The 21,096-nt window shown below is 40.3% G+C and overlaps 1 protein-coding gene across 5 annotated transcripts in view; it reads left to right on the forward strand.

The window, feature by feature from the left end:
- The window catches only part of zgc:110158 (uncharacterized protein LOC553590 homolog), a 44,341-nt gene extending 24,225 nt beyond the window's left edge, over window positions 1-20,116 (forward strand). For 2 of the 5 annotated variants that reach the window (XM_046062526.1, XM_046062524.1), the window contains exons 5-18: window positions 4,468-4,557; window positions 8,342-8,425; window positions 9,685-9,744; window positions 9,888-9,954; window positions 10,874-10,938; window positions 13,148-13,209; window positions 13,326-13,371; window positions 13,887-13,922; window positions 14,039-14,093; window positions 14,341-14,411; window positions 14,788-14,866; window positions 14,998-15,026; window positions 15,162-15,263; window positions 17,037-20,116. In XM_046062526.1, coding sequence (XP_045918482.1) covers window positions 4,468-4,557; window positions 8,342-8,425; window positions 9,685-9,744; window positions 9,888-9,954; window positions 10,874-10,938; window positions 13,148-13,209; window positions 13,326-13,371; window positions 13,887-13,922; window positions 14,039-14,093; window positions 14,341-14,411; window positions 14,788-14,866; window positions 14,998-15,026; window positions 15,162-15,263; window positions 17,037-17,066 — 876 coding nt within the window. In that variant the 3' untranslated portion in view covers window positions 17,067-20,116. The remainder of the gene's footprint in view (window positions 1-4,467; window positions 4,558-8,341; window positions 8,426-9,684; window positions 9,745-9,887; window positions 9,955-10,873; window positions 10,939-13,147; window positions 13,210-13,325; window positions 13,372-13,886; window positions 13,923-14,038; window positions 14,094-14,340; window positions 14,412-14,787; window positions 14,867-14,997; window positions 15,027-15,161; window positions 15,264-17,036) is intronic. The other 3 variants (XM_046062528.1, XM_046062527.1, XM_046062525.1) reach the window with 2 other exon arrangements.
- The last annotated feature ends 980 nt before the right edge of the window (window positions 20,117-21,096 follow it).

Consider the following 21,096-nt stretch of genomic DNA (forward strand, 5'->3'; position numbering starts at 1 on the left):
GCGCGCGTGTGTGTGTGTGTGTGTGTGTGTGTGTGTGTGTGTGTGTGTGTGTTTGTTTAAAAAAACAAAAAATTAGCAGTTCACCCTCAAAAACTACTGAAGCCACAACAATTTGCTATAGTTCAGGTCTGTAGTATTATTGATAACCAGGTAAAATAAAAACGTACCCAATATTATTTTTGTTCAGACGTGGCTCCGGGATGCTTTGACACTGTGCAGTGACGCTGAGGAAGGCCATTAAAATATAGCTCCCAGTTTAAACAGTGTAAATATTTCCAGACATTTGAAAATGTGTCCCATGGGTTTTGTTGAACTTTCAGCCAGCTTCAATGAAATAAACGTATTCTTCTCCTTCCTGCTGCATGTCAGGCATTAAAGCCCTTTTCAACTTGTGCTGCCACCCGGCGTTTCCTTTACCCACTCCATTCTTTCCCATACATACAACCTGAAAATGAATAATTCAACTCAACTACAAAAATTCATGTTCATTATATCAACTAATTAGGGCAGTGTTAATGCCTGCTGTGGATTTAACTTGTTTCTTTGCATAAAGGTGTGCTCGTCTCCATACCTGCATTAGCAGCCATTGTTTACCTGCACCTATGTCAACCAGACAAATTCCTGTAGATTTACTGTCTCAGTGAATCGAGTTATTCTGATTTCAAGGAGACAGTCTTGTCACAAGGTTTCCTGACACTCTGCCACTTCTCAGCAAAGAGTTAAAATGGAAAGGCAGATATAGGTGGTACTGTGGGTGCAACTTCAAAAAAATAAAAAAGCACTGTTGGATCCTTTTTGTATTTCCCCAGGCCAGTTGGTTTTAATAAAGACCGACTACATACTAAATCTACCTTTGCTGGTGGGAACTGTGCTCTGTGAGCCTTCAGTTTCAATCAGCAAATTGTGGAATTGGATACTAGATCATTAATAGTCTATAACAATAATGTGACCAAGTGAGTGATTGTGAACAGAACCGAAATCTCTCTCCTTGAAACATTGTCTTCTTAGTTTTTTTTTTTTTTTTCTCCCCCATCATCTTTTTTCTCTCTCCTGCCTCTCTCATATCTTTTAGCTCCCTCTCTCCTCTATCTCGTACTTGTGCCTTCTCTCTCTCTCCCTGCATCTTCTTATTCTCTCTCTCTCTCTGCGCTCCTGGAGCGGGGGATGCCAGGGGGACAGAGTGCAGATAGGACCTGTCTCCATAGCAACAGCTTCTGCAAGCTGCTGACACCCTACTGGGGGGGCTGAGGGGAGGAGAGGTTGTGATGGGGGGGGGGAATAGTACAGGGGGTTGGGGCACAGGGAAGGGGGGGAATAGTACAGGGGTTGGGGCACAGGGAAGGGGTGGGGGGTGGGGGGGGTGTATGTTCGCCAGGGCCAGGAAAAATGAGTGAGGGGGGTCACTGAGAGGAGAAAAGATGGAGAGAAAAGTGTGTGGAAGGAGAGAAGTGAGGGAGATGGATGGAGGAGGAGAGAAAGAGGCAGCAGACCCGGCTTCTTCCCCTGGGACTCAGTGGCCTGCTCATGTTCACTAGCAAATTAGCATAAAGATGGGGGGAGGTGTGTGTGTGTGTGTGTGTGAGAGTGAGTGAGATTCTTCAATTAATATGTGTGTTGGTTTCAGATAGTCAGGGGAAGGAGGACAGCGAGTGCATTTGTGTGCATGTAGGTAATTGGTAGTATGTGTTGTTGTTCAAGCAATACAGTATGTGTCACATGGATGTAGTGTGTTTGTTAGGTGTGTGTGTGTGTGTGTGTGTGCTGGTGGAACAGTGGGGGGGGTGTTGTGAGAGTAACTCCCTCCCCTGGGTCTTAAAGCCCCTCCCTGTTCTGGTCCTGTAGCCTGCGGTTCCCTCCCGTCTGCCTCTCTGTACTGAAGGGCTGCACTTTGTGAGCCTGTGATGCAACTCTTTGCGTGTCTCTGTGTGTGCGTATGTTTGCGTGTTCGTGTGCATGTTCATGTGTGTTTGTTCCAGCGTGCTTATGTAAGCACTCTGAACACGCGTCTCCGTCTATGTGTGTTGACAAGAATACAGTTATATCATATTTAACTCCCGGGCTGAATCATTCACCCCCTCTCCTCTATCCTAGACTCTCGTTTTATTTTTCCGTATTGTTTGACTGACGTAAAAGAGATTTGGAAAAAAGAATTGGTGGTGTTGTTAGCTTTGGTAATAAGATTAGTTAGTAGTTAAGCAGTTGCAGTTGCGATCTGAGTCTTTAAATATTAGATATCTGCCTATAGAATCTCTTCAGACACACAGATTTACCTAAATGTTGATTAAATATGTCTTTTCAACCACTTTAAAGTAGTGGTCGACAGATACGGGTTTTTCAATGGCTGATACCGATATTTAGAGAGCAGACGGCTGATGGCAGTTATATAATGCCGATATCAAAACCAAGAAGTGTCATGTGTAATTCCATAACGTAATGTGTTGTTTTTAGATGAATTTTATTTTTATTAATAATGAAATATAAAAATATATTAGCTTATGCTGTAGATTTTAGAACGCGACTGGTGTTTCAGGAAGAGTGGGGTACAGTTTGTCAGAAGTGACGTTCAACTGCATTATGCTCTACAGTATAGCAACATATACGCTAGCCAGTTATGGTTTTAGATTAGATTTGCTCTCGTTTTGGATAGGAGAAATGTGAAGGGGGAGCACTGACATTGTTCTACAGCAGTTACACTGACAAGGTTGCCAGCAGATGTGTCCAAAGACACTTTTAGTTTATGGGCCTTGTGAGTGCAGGCAACGGCCGAGCCCAATTATATCAAAATGCCAGATATCTGCCTGATTAATCAGCCGACCGATTAATCCCTACTTCATTTAGTACTCATTAATTTTAGAAATTGCATATACTTTAATATTGTACAGTTGAATAACCATACTATTAATTTTCTCATAGGATATTAAAAACCTGAAGGATGGTAGTTTTTGTCATATATAATAGAAGATTTTGTTTACTTAGATTATATTGAAATTTTGACGGCAGGTTAAACAGAAGTGAAGAACAGAAGTCCCAGCTCCAAACAGACGGAAGGTTTAATAGTTAAAGTTCCTTGCTTTCAATTATCTCTAGCATCTATTACCCTTGAATAGTTAAGCTGCACTACAAACTCAACTTATTTGCTGATGACCTGTTACTGTATTTTTAAGAAATATGTCCTTTGTTTATATTTAGAATTAAAATGATGACAAGTTTAGATACGAGGATACAAAATGAGTGTAAAAATATAAAAATGCCAGTTATTAAAAAAAAATTGCATAGATACATTTTAAGGAGAAATCAGTAAATAAGGAGATGAAGACATGCAATAACTTTTATATTATATTGTTCTGTTTATTGTTAATATTTAATATACAAAATGCCTTGACAACACACCTTTAAAAATATATCTTTTTATAAACTAAACAAAAGTAGAAAATAAGTATCTTTAAACTAAGCTCAACGTGTGTGTGTGTATATGTATGTGTGTATGTATGTATGTATGTGTATATATATATATATATATATATATGGCCCTCCTCTAAATGAAATAATGTAGACTTTATTAACTCCCTAACTATAGTAACCCTGATGGACCATTAATAAACATTTTAATGTACAATTTTATATAATGTGGAAATGTTAGGTGTAAAAACAAAGATAACTAGTGTTTTTATTTTAAATAAAACACTGGAGATCTAAACACCACCTGCCTCCAAAATGACCATAGATTTTCAGTTATACATTACCATTTTGCCACAGTTCACGCACGGTGTCACTGATGCATTGATTTGCAGACAAAGCGATCTCAGAGTTTTGTAGAAACATGACATTTGAGAGGTGATACTTCTGCGGTTCATTAGATAACCAAATAATCAAACCGACTGCAGAACTGTGGTTTTTAGATGAGATGAACCACAATAAATATGAAATATAATCAAATGAATCATCGCATACCTTGTAGATGAATAAGTTGTGACCTGAAAGCAGTAGCACATATTGGTCAGTAAAGCACTACTCTTCAATACACAGTCGTGTGTATGATGGCATAGATCACAGGACTGCTGCAGTTCGCTATCTTTACAGCTTTGTATCTCTGGGGGGGAAAAAAAGTCCCAGAGCATAGGAATTACATTTTGGTGGGATTGCTCCTTAAAACTTATTCCTTTTGTTTCTATCCAAGTTCATACAAAGCTCTTCTCATCTCCTGTCTTCCACAGAGATGAGGGAACAGTTTAAAGGTTGTAATAGAGGATGCTTTTCTGACTTAATCATTAACCTTTAGATGAGATTGGGGGGGGGGGTGCAGGAGTGTGCTATGATTGAAGGTGTAGACACTGCCCCCTGTAGTAATTTGGTGACCGGTGCATCATGTAAATAAATATTACTGTTGAGCAGTGGAGACAGACACAAACACACACACACACACACTCTCTAACACCACTTTTAATATCCAACATTTGTGTTTTTCAGAGTGCAGCGGCAGCGCCCAGCCCAGTGATGGGCAACATGCCCCCGAACGATGCCATGCCAGGTGGTCCCATGCCCCCAGGCTTCTTCCAGGTTTGTCTTCTAAATTTTGTCACCTTCCTGTTCACTCCAACATCTCTCCTTCACTTTCAAAGACACTCGTCTTTTTGTACCATAACTCTGTCTCTCCCAAAAAAATATCACCAAGATTTTAGGCAACATTTGCATATTCTTTAAATTCTCCAGCACTGTGTATAAGTGTGTATATGTAAACTGTGTATGTAAGTGGCAAATACCTTTTTGTAAGCACTTTGGACAAAAGCGCAATATAAAGGTAGCCATTTACTTTTTATATCTATATTGGCATTTATGTTAACATGCTGAGCAGCAGCTGTAGTGATAAATGTTTTATTTGCAGCATATTTATGTATATTTGACTTCAAATCCAATTCTTTGTAAAGAAGTTTATAAGAGTTGTCTTGTGTGTTTTCATTCATATTATTATTGCTGTTATTATGACTTCTACTGTACCATCTTATATTATCTCTTTTGGCACTGTCGTGTGAAAACCATCTATTTCCAAAACGACCTATTTATTTTAAATTAAACTATTATTATTATTAATTATTGTTAAACTGTAACAGTGGTTACAGTTACAAAATGTTAGTATATCAGCTGATAGATATTTGATACAATCATCAGATCTTGATCATTCTCAAGAGTCTTTTGGCTTTAAAAATCCAGTATCAGTCGGGTCTAGTAATTAGGTCCTTCACTCTAAAATCAGTACATCGAGTTGGATCAGGTGATGCCACAATTCCAACTCTCCCACTTGTTTTTCCTTTTCTTCCCACATTTTTCCAAACATTGTTTATTCCACTCTTGACTTTTACACCCACCGGAGCCTCTGACGTTCACAACGTTCATTCATCTGCAGCTCTCTCTCTCTCCGGGCTGCCGTTCGACGATTCGTGATTCAACCACCCAGTAGTCATCCTCTCTCCAGTCCTCCATCTCCATCTCTGTCTCTGACCTGTCCCGGCTCTGTGAAGGGAATGGTTTTTAGTGTGGGAGATGGCTGCCTGAAGAGTGAAGAGAATGAGACACACAAACGCACACAGATACATATACAAGTATGCGCGGGCACACGTTCACAAACACACACACCCACTCCGTGAGGCGGCGGTGTGATGGACAGCACTGGCATTTGGCAGGAGGCACGATAAGGTGGTCGAGAAGAGTAGGAGAGAAAAGGCGAGTGACACGATAGAGAGAGGGAAGGATGGAGAGAGAGATGAAGAGGGGCGAGAGGGGAAGAGAGAGGGAAATGTGAAAGATCAGTGCCACCAGGATTGTGGCCCTGTGTTTGTTTCTGTGGCTACCTACCACTCCATTGTTTGCTTGCAGAGAACGAGGCAATGTTCTGAGAGGATGGAGGTGGTGGTGGGGGGATTAGTGAAAGTACGACTGTGAATAAGCAAGGGGAAGGGGGGGGGGGGGGGGGGGGGGGGGGGGGGGGAGACGCATGGAAATGCTATTTATAACATTGGTGGGGGAGTGAGATTGGGCGAGTGTGTGTTGTGTTCAAGGGACCTTATTGTAACGGAAAGCTTTTGGTTATCTGCTGCAAATATGGTTCATCCTCATCATTAGTGCTGGGTATCATTTGAAATCTTTTCAGTACTTGTCCTACTGTGATACTGAGTTTCAGAGCTGATACCTAAACAATACCTTTTCTGATACTCTGCTTTGAGAAATATAAACATGTTGTTATGCAAAACTCTATATTTCTTTCATTTAACAGAAGAGGCCACATGTTAAAATGTTGTTGAAACACAAATAGCTGTACAGGGACTATTGGTCTAAAATTGGCTAAATTGTTATTTTAAATTGAAATCTTATCTGATAATATGTAATAAGGGATCAAATATTATGCTAATTCTACATTTGTTTAATTGATAAATAATTTTGTCTATAAAATTAGGTTCACAGAGCTCAAGGTGATGTCTTCAAATGTCTCATTTTGTCTGATTCAGTTCACAATTTCAAAGGTATTCAGATTTTTACTAATTGATTAATTCATCAATTGTTTCAGCTCTAAACAAGATGACAAATTTGGGATACTCCAATTCGCTCAATCCGTATCCGGGCAGATAGTGGATCACATACGGGTCAGACATGATTGACCAACATTTAAAACTGTATCTTTGTCTATGCTGTCATCAGAAAATTCAGTTTTTTAACATCAGTTACATTAATTATTCTGTTTTTTTAGCACCACAGCAATCCCTGGCGTCATGTTTCCTTAGATAGAAAAATATCCTCTCGGTGAGGTGTATAGCTTTTAAATTTAGGAAAAAGAGGGCAGTATTATCAGATCACTGTCTGGTAGCAGCAGAAACCTTGAGCTGAGGTATCTGAAATGGTATCTGGAGAGAAAAGGCTGATGCAGTCAATAGATCTTTATTACAAATCAGAGCAGATTAGCAACGATTAGTTGTTTAATCCGTATATTGATTGACTGAAAATTAATCTACTATTTTGATAATCGATTAATTGTTTAAGTCCATTTTCAAGCAAAAAAGCCAAACATGAGGATTTGCTGCTCTTCCTTGTCTATATTACAGTAAACTAAATTTTTGGAATATTTTTGAACAGTTTGATGGACAACCAAAACATTTGATGTCATTATGACACTTTGGCTGTAGGAAGGATTTGTTTTGCTACTTTCTGATGTTTTATAGTCCAAAACAATCGATGAACTGAGAAAGTAATCTGAAGATTAATCAATAGTTAAATTATTAAAATCATTAGTTGCAACCCTAGACCAGATATTCAATTCCAGTGTGCTGTAATTGACGGCTTTCATTGTTTCCAAACATTCGATATCCAGCCCTGCTCATATTGTAGTGTCCATACATTTGTGATTGGATTTCTCAATATTATGGTGCGGATTCTTGGAGTTTGCTGATTATTTTGTACAGTGGTTTGTACTTGTACCTGTAATGGCACAAAACAGGTGTTATTTATTGAAGCCTTTTGAGACAAACTGACAAATGTGGTTGGTGGATGTAGCTTCACCTCCAGAACCAGATACGTGCTTGTTCTGGCTAACTGTAGGTTTATATAGACAACCTGTGTCTCGGTGCCTAAGAGGGATACGCACGCGGAGAAAGAGACATAGTTGCATAATGAGTTATTTATTAGGGGTCGTTAACCTCTTGTCTTGGGGTGAAATGTCGGCAGTAACACAGCGGTGTGCCAGAGAAGCTTGGGGGGGGTTACTCTCCTTGTGGACATGGATACACTGTCATACTGAAGCAGGCTTAAAATAAGGAGGAAAAACTCCCAACTTTAAGCTTGCTTTCTCTGTATCATCATTTGTGGTTTGAAGTTGCCACTAGTGCCTGTCCTGCTGCTGCCTGTCCTGCTTCTGTGAGCCTTTGACAACACTGCCCCCGTGTGTTTGTGAGGAAAACTACATGTGGTCCTCTGACCTGAGGGTCGCAAGGATCATCTCTTTCACATATGTTAAGGCCAACCAAATAATTATGCTTAATGCTAATTTCTGTTTGCGTGTTTGGACTCGAGGGCAAATGAAAATTGTGTTTGGCTTTTAATTATGTGTTTTTTTTTGTTTTTTTTTTGTTAAGGAGTACATGATCTAACTGCAGATTTGAAAGAATTTGCCCAAAATGTCCAGCTTTATCAATCATCTTCTTCCACCCTAACCTAAAGACTCCCAGCTGACCCCCCCCATCCCTCTCGTTTTCCCTTTCTGATGATTTTGATCGGGCAACTCCTCCAGGTTTTAACCCCCCCACCCCCCCACCCCTTTGGCCCCTCCCCTCTCTGATATCGCTCTTCTTTCTTAAAGGGACCACCTGGCTCTCAGCAGTCCCCCCACGCACAGCCCCCCCCACACAACCCCAGCAACCCCATGATGGGACCCCATGGCCAGGTAAGATGCAAACACTTTCTTTCAAACACCCCCTCTCTCTTTCATTCCCTCTAAAACCCCCTCCCCTCGCCCACACACACAAGCTCTTTTCCTTTCCATTCACTACTCGCACACTTTCTCCTTTTTCTTCTCCTCCTCCTACCCTCGAGCCCCGTTAGACCTAGTTCTGGCTAACTCCTCGTAGATGTCAGCCCCTCCAGTTGCCAGCTCCTTTATGAAAGCCAAGCATCCAGAGGAAGCAGGGCCCGATCCTCACCAAGGCCTAGAATCGGCTGTCCCCCATGCGGGATGAATAATTCACTCCTTGCCCCGCCCCCGGAGCAGCTTGTGGGGGGTTGCACACACTTATCTGCTCCTCCACTCTTTACACACTTGCACACTCCCCTCCGCTCTGCTTACTTGCTCTTGCACCTTATAAATAAAACAGGGGACAGGCACTATGGGCACGTCAAATATACGTATAAAATACATGGGCATTCATATGTATGCCCACTTTACGCACATATAGAACATTCAGAGTTTAGAGTTACTCAATAGACTCACTAGATAAGAGCGTATTCAACACATTCAGCCTTTAAAAAAAAAAAAAAAAAAAAAAAAAAAAACTTTCTCAGAGTGTGTTTCAACATTTATCCAGAACAGAAGCTACAGATGACACTGTGGAGGTAAAGCTAGCCTTTGCCCATTAACTGCAGCAGCCCGGCTCTTCATTCTTGTGGTTTCTGGATTCTGTCTTGTGTGCGAGAGATTGTGGACATGCTTCCGCTAAGGTTTTGGACGGTGTTGTTGGCCCGAGGTGTCTCTAACTACGCCAGGCAGACCACAGGCCGAATCAGCTTACACCACAGCGAGGGCAGGCAGGGTGTGCAGGGAGCTGTGTCAGCGCTGTCTTTATACATGTTAACCTGCGTCACACACACACACACACACACACACACACACACACACACACACACACACACACACACACACACACACACACACACACACACACACACACACCCCCAAATCCATGCTTTTAGTGTGTTAAAATTCATTCTTGCTTATGTGTATTTTTTTCCAGACAGAAGAATTTGCGATCTTTCAATGTCATCCTCCATTCTTTGTCCATCTGTGTGTCCTCAGTGCTTCCCCTGTTTGAGTGCTCTTGGATTTATCAATAATGAAAATGTCGTTTTCTCTGTGTCCCTCTTTTCCACACATTTCCCACCCTTAATCCCCCCTCCCCTTTACCCTCTTTCCTCCATTTCGCTTTGCAGCCTTTCATGTCACCACGGTATCCAGGTGGACCGCGCCCCACACTCCGAATGCCAAATCAGGTACTTGAGCAGGGTTTTTTTTTTGGGTGGGGGTTATTCCATACTGACTTTTTTTTTTGTTGATTTTTGACAAGTCAGAGTATTTGTGTTTGCCAAGAGAATGTCAGTATTTTAATCAGTCTCCATGTCTGGTCTCTTCTCAGCCTCCAGGAGGAATTCCTGGATCCCAGCCTCTCCTGCCAAATAGTTTGGACCCGACAAGACCGCAAGGTAAGGCCAGGAGAGCTCTGGTAGTGGAAATTGATGGTGGGGTTCCTTGTAATGAAATATGTTAATTTTGTATAGCAGAAGAGGTGTCCATGATAGATGATGACCCTCCTAGGGCTGTAACTAATGATTATTTACATATATTGATGAATCTATCCGGTAACTCATTGAAAACTCATATGTGGATCCTAAATTTAAAAGAATTCAGTTAATCCAACTACCTATTTTCTGCTGCTTATCCAGGTCCTGGTTGTGTGTAATGATTAATTATTAGGAATTATTGTTGAAAAGTACTGACAATAATGAGATATAAATATTGATAGATTCACACACCTAAGTAATTATTGTTCCCACTGTTTTTTGGGGTTTATTTGAATAGTTTTTCATATTTTCACCGGTTTAACTGGAAAACAGCGCTGAAATTGTATTCTATGTTGTATTTAAAGTTTAAATTGCTGAACCCTGCACTAGGGATAAAGAAAAGCTGCAAATCCTCATATTGAAGGCACTGGAAGAACCTACACATTTTTGTTTGACAGATTGCGTAAAACTAATAATCAGTTATTACATTTTTCTTACAATAATATAAATTGATAAATCAATTAATAAACAAGTAATTTCAGGACTTGATTCCACCCAAAAAATCTTTTATTTGTTATCCATTTGGATTTTTGCACAAATTCCGTGTCCGTGGTTGTTTCTTTTCCTGTGTGCATGTTTAGCTCAGGGAGGGGTCCTCGGTGATTTTAGCCACAGATTACAGCTTCAGGGGCCCAGAGGGTTACAACTAATGAGATTAGGATGAAGCATTGTCTGTGTCTTAATTCCTGACTTTAACATAGGAGCCAAATGTGGATTTAAATGAGCACTATAGTGTGTAGTGTGCCGTGGTCAGTGTGTGACTGTGGGTCGTTTCTTGTAGGACATCCTAACATGGGTGGACCTATGAGAATGAACCCTCCTCGAGGAATGGCCATGGGCCCACAGGTATGATGAACCTAAAATCACAAAGACACACGCTCACACTTATTTATTGTTGATTGTCAATTAGAATCTTGTGAAGATTAAGATTAAATGCAGCTTTCCAAGTATCAGCAGTGAGTATAATATTTGAGTCGGTTAGTAAGTAAAATACCTAAATATTGATATAATTATGTATTTTCTGTAATTGTACTTTCGTCAGCACCCTTTGTTTGAGGACGTCACAGCTTCTCTTAGTCCAGTGATGTATGTGTCAGGGTGTCCGCGGGGTCTTAAAAAGTCTTAAAAGGTAATAAATCAATTTTGCGAAAATTAAGGCCATTAAAAAGTCTTGATCGCCATTTAACAAGGCATTACATTTTGTAGATATTTTTGTCCAAAGAGTTTGTATGGTAAAAGTGTGGGTGAATGTATTTATTTATATTGCATAGCCAAAATTAATAGACAGGCAGAACGTAGCGAGTTGTTATTCTGTGTAACGTTAGGCGCAGGGATCTAGGATCTACCGTGCGAGCCTTTCACTCTCATACGCCCCTAGAAATAGATCCGTGCGAACCAGCACAACCAACCGTAACCTTCCACCAATGCCAGATCCCCAATTATAATTGTTCAAAATATGGTCGGACTGAGCTCTGTGGCCGCTCGAACAGCCCCGTTACTCAAAAACAAGGGCAAGATGCTGATCCTCTGTCAGCAGGTGAAGCGGTAAGACAGAAGACAATAGGGAAAATATAAGCAGCATATTGGTTTGGCTAACATTAGCTGGCTATTTAGCTACATCTGTGCCTTTTTATTGAAACATCAACTTTTCATAAAGCCGATGCGCTCGTCATCGTCACTTTTCGTGAACAGATTAATCACAGCCTGGACAGAGCGGGATTTAAAAAAAAAAACTTTCCATATGTTGAACTAATCCTTCTGCCTAAATAGTTATGATTATTGACGAGTTAGTAGCCTACTTAAAATTAACTATAGAATATATACTATAGAATTAACTGTAGAATATTTTTCTTTCACAAAGTTAATGAATAAAAAACAACCTTAAAATGAAACAGCTGTAACTGGAATTAATATTATAATAGTGGTAAGCTATATACTAAACTATTATAGATTATAATGAATATAGTAACAACATATAATTAACATTAATATAAAAGCCAGGATGCCATTGTGCCAATATGTGCTGCTTCTAGCCTCCTCCTCCTCCTCCTGAGAGCAACACGTTCCCCTTGTTCTATTTTACATCTGTTTTACTAAAGTTTACATAAATCAGCTTTAGGATGCAGACAGCAGCTGCTGATTGCAAATGTCTGTGCTACACTGCCTACACTACCAACGTTATCCATCACTCAGTTTATTCTCTTCACCTTTGTTCCCTGCTGGCCTATTTGAATTATGATGTATTGATACAATGGTCGATGAAAGCTATCACAAAAAGAGTGTTTAGTTTTACAGTCTCAAAATCTATTTATAGCAAATGTAAGTTAAAGGTGGGCTGTGTGGTTTTTAGTTGCTTCTAGCAGTAAGGTTTCAGATTGCAACCAACAGCATACGCTTTACATATTTGTGACTGAAAATAAGTTACAACTATGTCAGGTAGTCATCAACTGGTCGGCGTTTGCAGGCAAGTTAACATTATCTAGTTTGAACCAACTAAAACACAAAATCACACTGTTTCACATGTTTTGCAGTAATGTTGCGCACATAAACATCACAGCCTGTGTAAGACGATGGATTTTCGCAGGAAATCCGATGAGGCCTTCACATAGAAAACAGTAGGCCTAAACAGGCTGTTATAGGCAACTGAGAAAGTTGGTGAATGCCTCAATTTTTAGGTGAGGTTACAACCTGGTCACGTATAGGTAATAAAATGCTATAAATATGTTTAAATTCCTTTTAAAAACTCCACAATTCCCCTTTTAAAGGTGTGAGGCTGACTTAACCGGTTACAGCTCAAAGTGGCGCGGCAGTCTTAAATTACGTTGAAAAGGTCTTGAAAAAGGTCTTAAAAGGTATTGAATTTCACTTCTGGATTCCTGTGTATATACCCCGATGTGTGATATTTGTGAATTTATCTATAGGAAAATGCCGCACAAAAGGCCAGATCCAAAACAGTTTAAAGAATTAGAATCATCAAAATCAAGTCTGCTGTTGAAAATAAATAATAACTTCTCGTTAAATGTTCTAACAATGTTATTGACATTTGATCTTCCAGAATTATGGAGGTATGAGGCCTCCTCCCAACTCCATGGGCGGTCCCATGCCAGGAATGAACATGTAAGTTAAAACATCTCATACATCTGGTGAAATATGACTCTTTATCAGCGTCTTAGTGCAGGTTAATTTCTGCTTTTGCTGTATCAAGTAAATTTATTTATTTTTTCTCGCCTCAGGGGTCCCGGAGGAAGAGGGCCTTGGCCAGGACCTAATGCCAACTCTGTGAGTCAAAAACCCTTTACCCTAACACATGACCACACATCATAGGTGGTGCGCAAAGAAAGAAGAAACAGCCCTCAGTGCCACGCAATCATTGCAACATACAAATGTTGTGCTTATGAAGTTCGGCTTTGGTTCAGCAGCTCAGAGAGGTGTTGATTTTGCTCTGTTGGCATTTTGGAAGCTGTAAATTGTAGTGTTGTTACACACATATCAAGGTGTACTGGTCCATTGGACAGTTTTGTCTTAAGGATGCTTTTGACCACTGATCCTCTTTTCCTTCGCTTCCTTGAAGGACATTTAAAGGGATAATATTTTGTCAACAGTACAAACTATGGCCGATGTAAAATTTAGTATAGATTATAAACACCACCTCCTGCAGTCTAAACATTTACAAACTATTTATAGATTTTATTGGATTGTAAAGTGTTCCTCTTATTTTGTCCATCTTTATATAGATTAACATTCACTGTCCTGGCCCTAAGATCTGATTATCTGTTACCTCTTTCCCCCTGCAGATAGCCTACTCCTCCTCATCTCCAGGAAACTACGTGGTGAGTTCAAATCTATCGAAACCAGAGCAGCTCTCCTGGATACAGCATTTATTGTCCCGATGGCGTCATTTTCTGATGAGCATAATTTTAACCTCTATCATCGATTGTTCCCCCAGGGTCCTCCAGGCGGAGGAGGTCCACCTGGAACTCCCATCATGCCCAGCCCAGGTGGTGCGTCACCTAATTAGCACTAACACTTGTGTCAGAAATAGACGTCTCTCCCATCTTTCCTCACTAAACAAGCATGCGTGTGTCCCCTCACCAACCCAAGCACTATTAGTGTTCTCATATGTCATGTCTTTTTTTTTTTTTTTTTCAATATTTAACTTATTGTTTGATCAAAATCTTTATTAATGATGTTTGACATCATCTCTTTCATAGAATGTAACTAAAATTTGTGTTTTGTTTTTTTCCTTAGATTCAACTAACTCCAGTGAAAACATCTATACAATGATGAATCCTATCGGACCAGGAGGCAACAGACCTAATGTGAGTCTCACACATGATTTAAGTTCACTAAGTTATTTAACCAAAAGCTCTGTAAACGGTTTCACTATCCAGGCGTTTAACAGTTTCAGACACTGCAGATTGATTCTGGATTAAAAGTATGGATGTTGTTTTGCAAAAACAATTAAAATGACACAACCCTGCTCACATAAATGAATCCAGCTCAAATAGGATCTATAACCACACAGCAGTACAGTTCAGCATTCAAAAAACATAATGCAGCTCAATAAGAATCCACTGGAAATGAATCAGGAAGAATAAATTATATAATCTCTACCTCACCCCAACTTGAATAGACCACCATTATATAAAAGAGTTCAAACATTAAAAATTAACTTGTTCTTCATATTTTTGCTAGTTCCCTATGGGACCTGGGCCTGACGGGCCAATGGGAGCCATGGGAGCCATGGAGCCACACCACATGAACGGCTCACTAGGTGGGTTTAAACACAGTGTGGCTTTCAAATCACTGCTGGACTTTAGCTGATGCATGTTCAACTAAGACATGTGCTTTATTTTGGATTAAGTTTACCTTAAAAAATCCATTTCTCTCCTTTCCCTTCCTCAGGCTCTGGGGATATGGATGGGTTGCCAAAGGTGAGTTAAAATCAGATTTTCAATAAACCTAACTTGTCCGCTGAGTGTAAAGGAAAACATTTACTAAGAAACATTAATGGTGCTGATTGTGAGAAAAATCTCTTTCTTTTCTTTTTTTGCCCTCTGTTCCTCCAGAGCTCCCCTAATAACATGGGGGGCATGAACAACCCTCCTGGAACGCCGAGAGATGACGGCGAAATGGGCGGGAACTTCTTGAACCCATTCCAAAGCGAAAGTGTAAGTACAGGGAGTGAATGACATCTCACGACCCTTAACAGTTACCCCTGACGTCCTGACATAAACCAGTGGAAGAATGCAAGCAGAGGGTTCGCCAAAATAATTTTTTGTATTGATCTCAGACTATTGATAATGTTCTGGTACATTTTGTGTCTTGTCCCTACTTTTGTTATTTTATTTTTGTTTTAGCTTCATTGGCTAGTCTAAAACTGAGCAGAGTGGTAGCAGTGTTACATTTGAACTGACACTTCCTTTTTGGAGGACCTACTTTATTTTTCAGTAATTAAAGACATGAAAACCTCCACAAACCCAACCCAGTAAATTTTCAAAAGAGGTTTCAGAAGAGGCTCTCTGCTCTGCGCTGCAGAGAATACGCAGCCATTCTATTTTGACAGAAATACAGACAACAAAAGAAACAGTTTAACTCTGTAGCTCACTCACACATAGTAGAATGCCAAATCATCAAAATCTGAGCATGTCAGCAAAATTGGGCAGGCAAAAACACCGCTTCTGAAATGCTCCTGGTGGGGTATGAATCCCTATAGAACAGAACAAAACTTGGGTCGCAGACGCAACGTCACAGAGCGGTGCCTGATGGAATCCAGTGGTAACACGAACAAAAGCACGATGCTCCAGCAATTAAGGACTACATACAGTCAAAAAGAACAGCAATATATACCGTATTTTCTGCAGCTCACACTCTCCGTCGTATAACACAAAACACATATTTTATTACTGTGAAGATTATGACGTGCCACATGACCAGAGCTGATTGCAAGTCTGCTCAGATCCACTCAGGTATTCCACATGCTGGCAACACATTAGGGCCCAAATAGAGAGAATATAATTTCGACCAGATTTAACTTGTTTTTCGGGTCATATCTCTGTTTCAAGAAACCAAGCAGACCTGTGAAGAACTCTAGTTCTAAGTGCAGCACTCTTGCTTAAAAACTGTTTTTATACTTGTAACTTGGGACACAGCACTGTAAATTTGAAATGCAAAACATGCTGAGTTGTTCCTGAAGTGCACAACCGCGTGCTCATTACACAAAATAATAATAAAAACAGGGCTGTAAAGAATATCTGATGTTCTGCTTGCATTGTAGCCGCTTACTAATCACGTAGAAATTCATTGTATACCCTCCGTAAAAGTGTTTGGCTGATAGGCACAAAATCCTAACCTGTTTCATTTATTTGTTGTATCTAAGGACAAATACAAGCAAAATGTTTCTGCTAAAGTGACAATATGAGTCTGGGCTTCTGTTGGGTGCAGGCTGGTACTTGTTCTTGCTTTGTGTAAGATTGTGACGGTCTCCTACCCTCTGCCTGGAGAGCTACGGGGTGCACAGGCTGGAATTATAGTCGAGCTCTAATACCTTGATTTAGCCAATCAGCAGGCTGGGAATCATTAGAAGTTTAGACCAAACACCCCAGTCATACTTTTCAATTTCTTACTTAAAGGAACATTCTACATGGTTGATAATGCATTCAGGTTTTTAAATGTTGACTAAATACAAACAAGATCTTTGCCTAATGAAAACAGTCTAAATCTGGCAATTTAAATGTAAATATCTGGTTAAAAAAATAAGTAAATAAGGTTATGAATCTATATATCTCTATATCCATAGATGGATACAGATAGCCTTGCTGGATCCAACATCGGTGCCTCTAGCTTTGCAGGGCTGGGTTTGAGCGCCCTCTGGTGTTTGAATGTTGTCAGTGACATAGCCACTCATCTGTACCCTCCTCCCCCTTCCCTCTCTCTCTTTTCAGTATTCACCCAACATGACGATGAGTGTGTGATTTTATTTTTTCCTTTTTTTTTGATTATTTACCCCCCTATTTTTTACCCCTCACCTGAATTTTATTTTATTTTTTTCTTCTTCAATTCAATCCTTACGTCACTTTGGATTGGACCACCTCCCCTCCTCTCTCACACACACACATACCCACTGTCCCCCACCCCTCCACACGGGACCCCCCTTTTCCTTTTCTCACTCGGGAACTCTATGGCCACACAGCCTTCTGGGACAGCCCTTGAGCATGCTGGGACTCTAATTAAGACGGGCCCTCCTGGAGCATGCAAGATGGCCGTCGGTCTGAATAGGAAGCAGTCACAGAGCAACAGGAAGAGCCTCCTCTCTGACTCCGGCCCTGGCCTCCCTGGCTTCCTGTCAGGTTCTAGACAATGAGCGAGGGAAGGAGGACAAACAGAGAGAAAGAGGGAGAGGAGACTGGATAACACAGCCCTCCCCTGAGGACGCAGTGTCTGGTCTTTTAGCAGCTGCCTGGAAGCTTTTCAGCCACGACTTTGGACTTTAAAAAAGATTTGATCGGAATTTTTTTTTAATTTTTTTTTTTTGTTCCTCTAAATGGATTCAATTGAGGATTGGATGAAACGACCTCCTTTTCCCCCCCCCCCCCCCCCCATTGTTCTCTCTGTGTACATTTTTAACAGAGGCGTTGTGTGAACTTTTTCCCCCCCCTTTTTTTTTTTGTTTTTTTGTGTATGTATTGTATCATTGCTATTTTTATTATTGTGTTATTGTTATTAATGATATTGTTATGATCATTTTAAGATTAGGGTCAAATTTCTGTTGTTTCTGAGGGCACATTATTATAATGAAGACAACGTATGTGCACACAAATCCAAAATTATTTGCTGTGTAAAATGTTGCTCCCTGTGAGCACACTGCCCCCTGCAGGTAAGATTTTATCCATCACGGTACTGATTGGCCCTTTGTTTTGTTTTTTTATCTTAAGAGTTTTTGCAACCATAAAAAAAAAATTGTATTTCTTGTTCAATAATCCAAACCAGAAGCGTCTCCTGTTTTTAGTAGCTTCAATGCAGTGAAATGCACAGCTCTATTTATTTATGTACTTTAAATTTGTTTTATGAATCGTTGTTACTTTTTGTTATCCCTGGTTTTATTTTTATTTTTAATTAACTGCAGAACTAGTAGCAACTGTGTAAATATGCAGATCCAGTCAGCAGCAGCGTCTCCGTCTGACATCATTAGACACCTCTATCCGAGCCCTAAAGGTGCTGACGTTTTCAAAAGTGTCGACCATTTTGACCCCACTTATGCTGCTTCCACTAATGCTGCCCATTTAGGTTACTGTTCACTCCAACGTGTACGTAGGCTGCGTTATCATCCCTGCTGACCTGTAGTGAACACTTGGACTGTTTTTTGTTTTATTTTGCTGAGAAGTCCTCAACACACTGTGATGTATGTCTGTGCTTAATGGAAATTTTGCTTTTACACACCAGTCAGTTTAGCTCGCAGACATTTTGTTGTCATACATGCAGCGCTCCCTCTTTAGGTCACTTCTGGTGAAAGGACTTCTGGCTCTCTGCTGATCATTTTTATGTTGGAGCAATGCAGGCCAGGAAGCGGCACAGCGTTGCTCTGTTGACTGTAACAAGTGGCCTCCCTCCCTTTGCTCATCTTGAAGAAAAAGACCTCCGTCCTTTTTCCCCTTGTCTCAACTTTCCAGCGGGCCAGCATAGACACACAGTCGCACACCATCCCTATAACTGATTTTTTTTTTTGTACAACTCTCCATCTTTTAAGTTACATTTTTTGTAAATACTGTAAAATGCATTTTGATATCATTGACATGTTTTGATATTTTCAAATCACAACAATAGTTGATCAGAGACGTGCTGATTTGGGGCAACGGTGTGTCTTTTACTCAGAAATGGTATGAATGATGAGAAACAGAAACTGGAGCTGCTATAGACTATTATGCTATTTCTTCTCATCACAGACAAACGTGGGGCTGTACTGTGCATCAGAGCTGTACCGTCAAGGGGTCTGAGAAGATGAGGGAGGAGCTTTTTGAAGTGTGTTTGAACGCCTTTAGCTAACTCACTGTCATACACATTTCCTTGAGAGAAAAAAACGTAAACTTAAAATTACACATTTATTGTCCTCTGCCTCTGTTCTTGAAAAATTTTGAGTGAGCTGGCCAAAAAGCCACAAGAAAAAAAGCATATTTTTCACAGTTTCTGACAGGGAATTTGCAAGAACGAGGACATTTTTTCATAATAAGAACCTGCATTTCAGCTTCTACCCTCTTGACACAACTCAACCCGAAAGCAGGGCACGGCAGGACACTGTCGCTCAATCCAACATGCCAGGGACCAGAGTACAAACTTTACTATGAAGGATTTTTTTTAATCTATTTAAAAATGGGGCGGGAGAAGTGTTTTGGGAAAGTAAAGGGGGGGGGGGGGGGGGAATAACTGAGAGACTTCTTATTGCTAAGAGGTAGAGAGAGTGCAGGAACAGGTGTTTCCTCCCCTGTACGTACTTTGAAATACTGTTGTATAAAATGCAGTTGAACTTCTCTCTATCTTTGTCCTGTAAGTAAAGCCGTCACAACGTTGATCATTTCTGTATTTCTATTGTGCTGATGTATAATACTGTAACATTCAGGGGTGAGGGAGGGTTAAGAGAGGAATTTTTTTTTGAGGGGAGTAAAGATTTTTCTGTTAAGTTCCTCATTTTTCCTCTTGATGACAAAGCAGTATTGAATATGAGGCAGTCTGTCCTTGGGGAGTTGCTTTGTATCTCATGTTAGGGTAGTTTCAGATCCTAAATGTCTCGTGTAGTAAAATAAGAGGTTCCTTCTTCGTATGTTTCTTTATATTGTAAAGTTTCTTTAGACAAAAAAAATGTTGCTTATTGGGGGGAAAAAAGGTGGGAAAACTGCATTGATAATAAATGTAATTCTTTTGGGCTTTTGTTTTAATTTTCATCAATTTGTCAGTCGTTTTTGCCTGTGTCCCCCTTGTTGTAGATACATATTAAAAACAAATAAAATGACTACACTCCTTTTGCCATGAACATGCACTTCTTTTGCTGGATTCATATGGTTAGGATTTGCCCCCATAAAAATGTCCAGTTGTCCAGATTTTCTGTGGTCTTTGTGACAGACGATCGTCAAACATCATAATCTAAGCTCTCAGTTTATTGGGATATGAACGCTGGGAGGATGGGTCTGCAGGCGTAGCTTGGCTGTAGAGGGTCACAATTCATTATGGTTGGGAGCCAGCCATGGGTTAAAATATGAAAAAGAGAAATGCCTTGGCACTGAAATATAAAGCAGAACCTCTTGACAAACACCCCCGTCTGTTCGAGCACAAGCACAAAATAGACATGGCTAAAATAAAATGCTTACTATTGTTGAGTCCTTTTGAATACATGCCTGATTAGGGAAGCAGCTAACAATAATTTTCATTCTCACTTATAGTGGGTACGGAAAGTATTCAGACCCCTTTAAATTTTTCACTTTGTTTCATTGCAGCCATTTTCCAAAAATCAAAAAAGTTCATTTTATTTCTCAGTAATGTACACTCAGCACCCCATCTTGACAGAAAAAAAACAGAAATGTAGAAATTTTAGCAAGTTTATTAAAAAAGAAAAACTGAAATATCACATGGTCATAAGTATTCAGACCCTTTGCTCAGTATTTAGTAGAAGCACCCTTTTGATCTAATACAGCCATGAGTCGTTTTGGGAAAGATGCAACAAGTTTTTCACATCTGGATTTGGGTATCCTCTGCCATTCCTCCTTGCAGATCCTCTCCAGTTCTGTCAGGTTGGATGGTAAACGTTGGTGGACAGCCATTTTCAGGTCTCTCCAGAGATGCTCAATTGGGTTTAAGTCAGGGCTCTGGCTGGGCCATTCAAGAACAGCCACGGAGTTGTTGTGAAGCCACTCCTTCATTATTTTAGCGGCGTGCTTAGGGTCATTGTCTTGTTGGAAGGTAAACCTTCGGCCCAGTCTGAGGTCCAGAGCACTCTGGAAAAGGTTTTCGTCCAGG

The sequence above is a fragment of the Micropterus dolomieu genome, linkage group LG11, assembly GCF_021292245.1.
Source record: "Micropterus dolomieu isolate WLL.071019.BEF.003 ecotype Adirondacks linkage group LG11, ASM2129224v1, whole genome shotgun sequence".
Taxonomy (NCBI): domain Eukaryota; kingdom Metazoa; phylum Chordata; class Actinopteri; order Centrarchiformes; family Centrarchidae; genus Micropterus; species Micropterus dolomieu.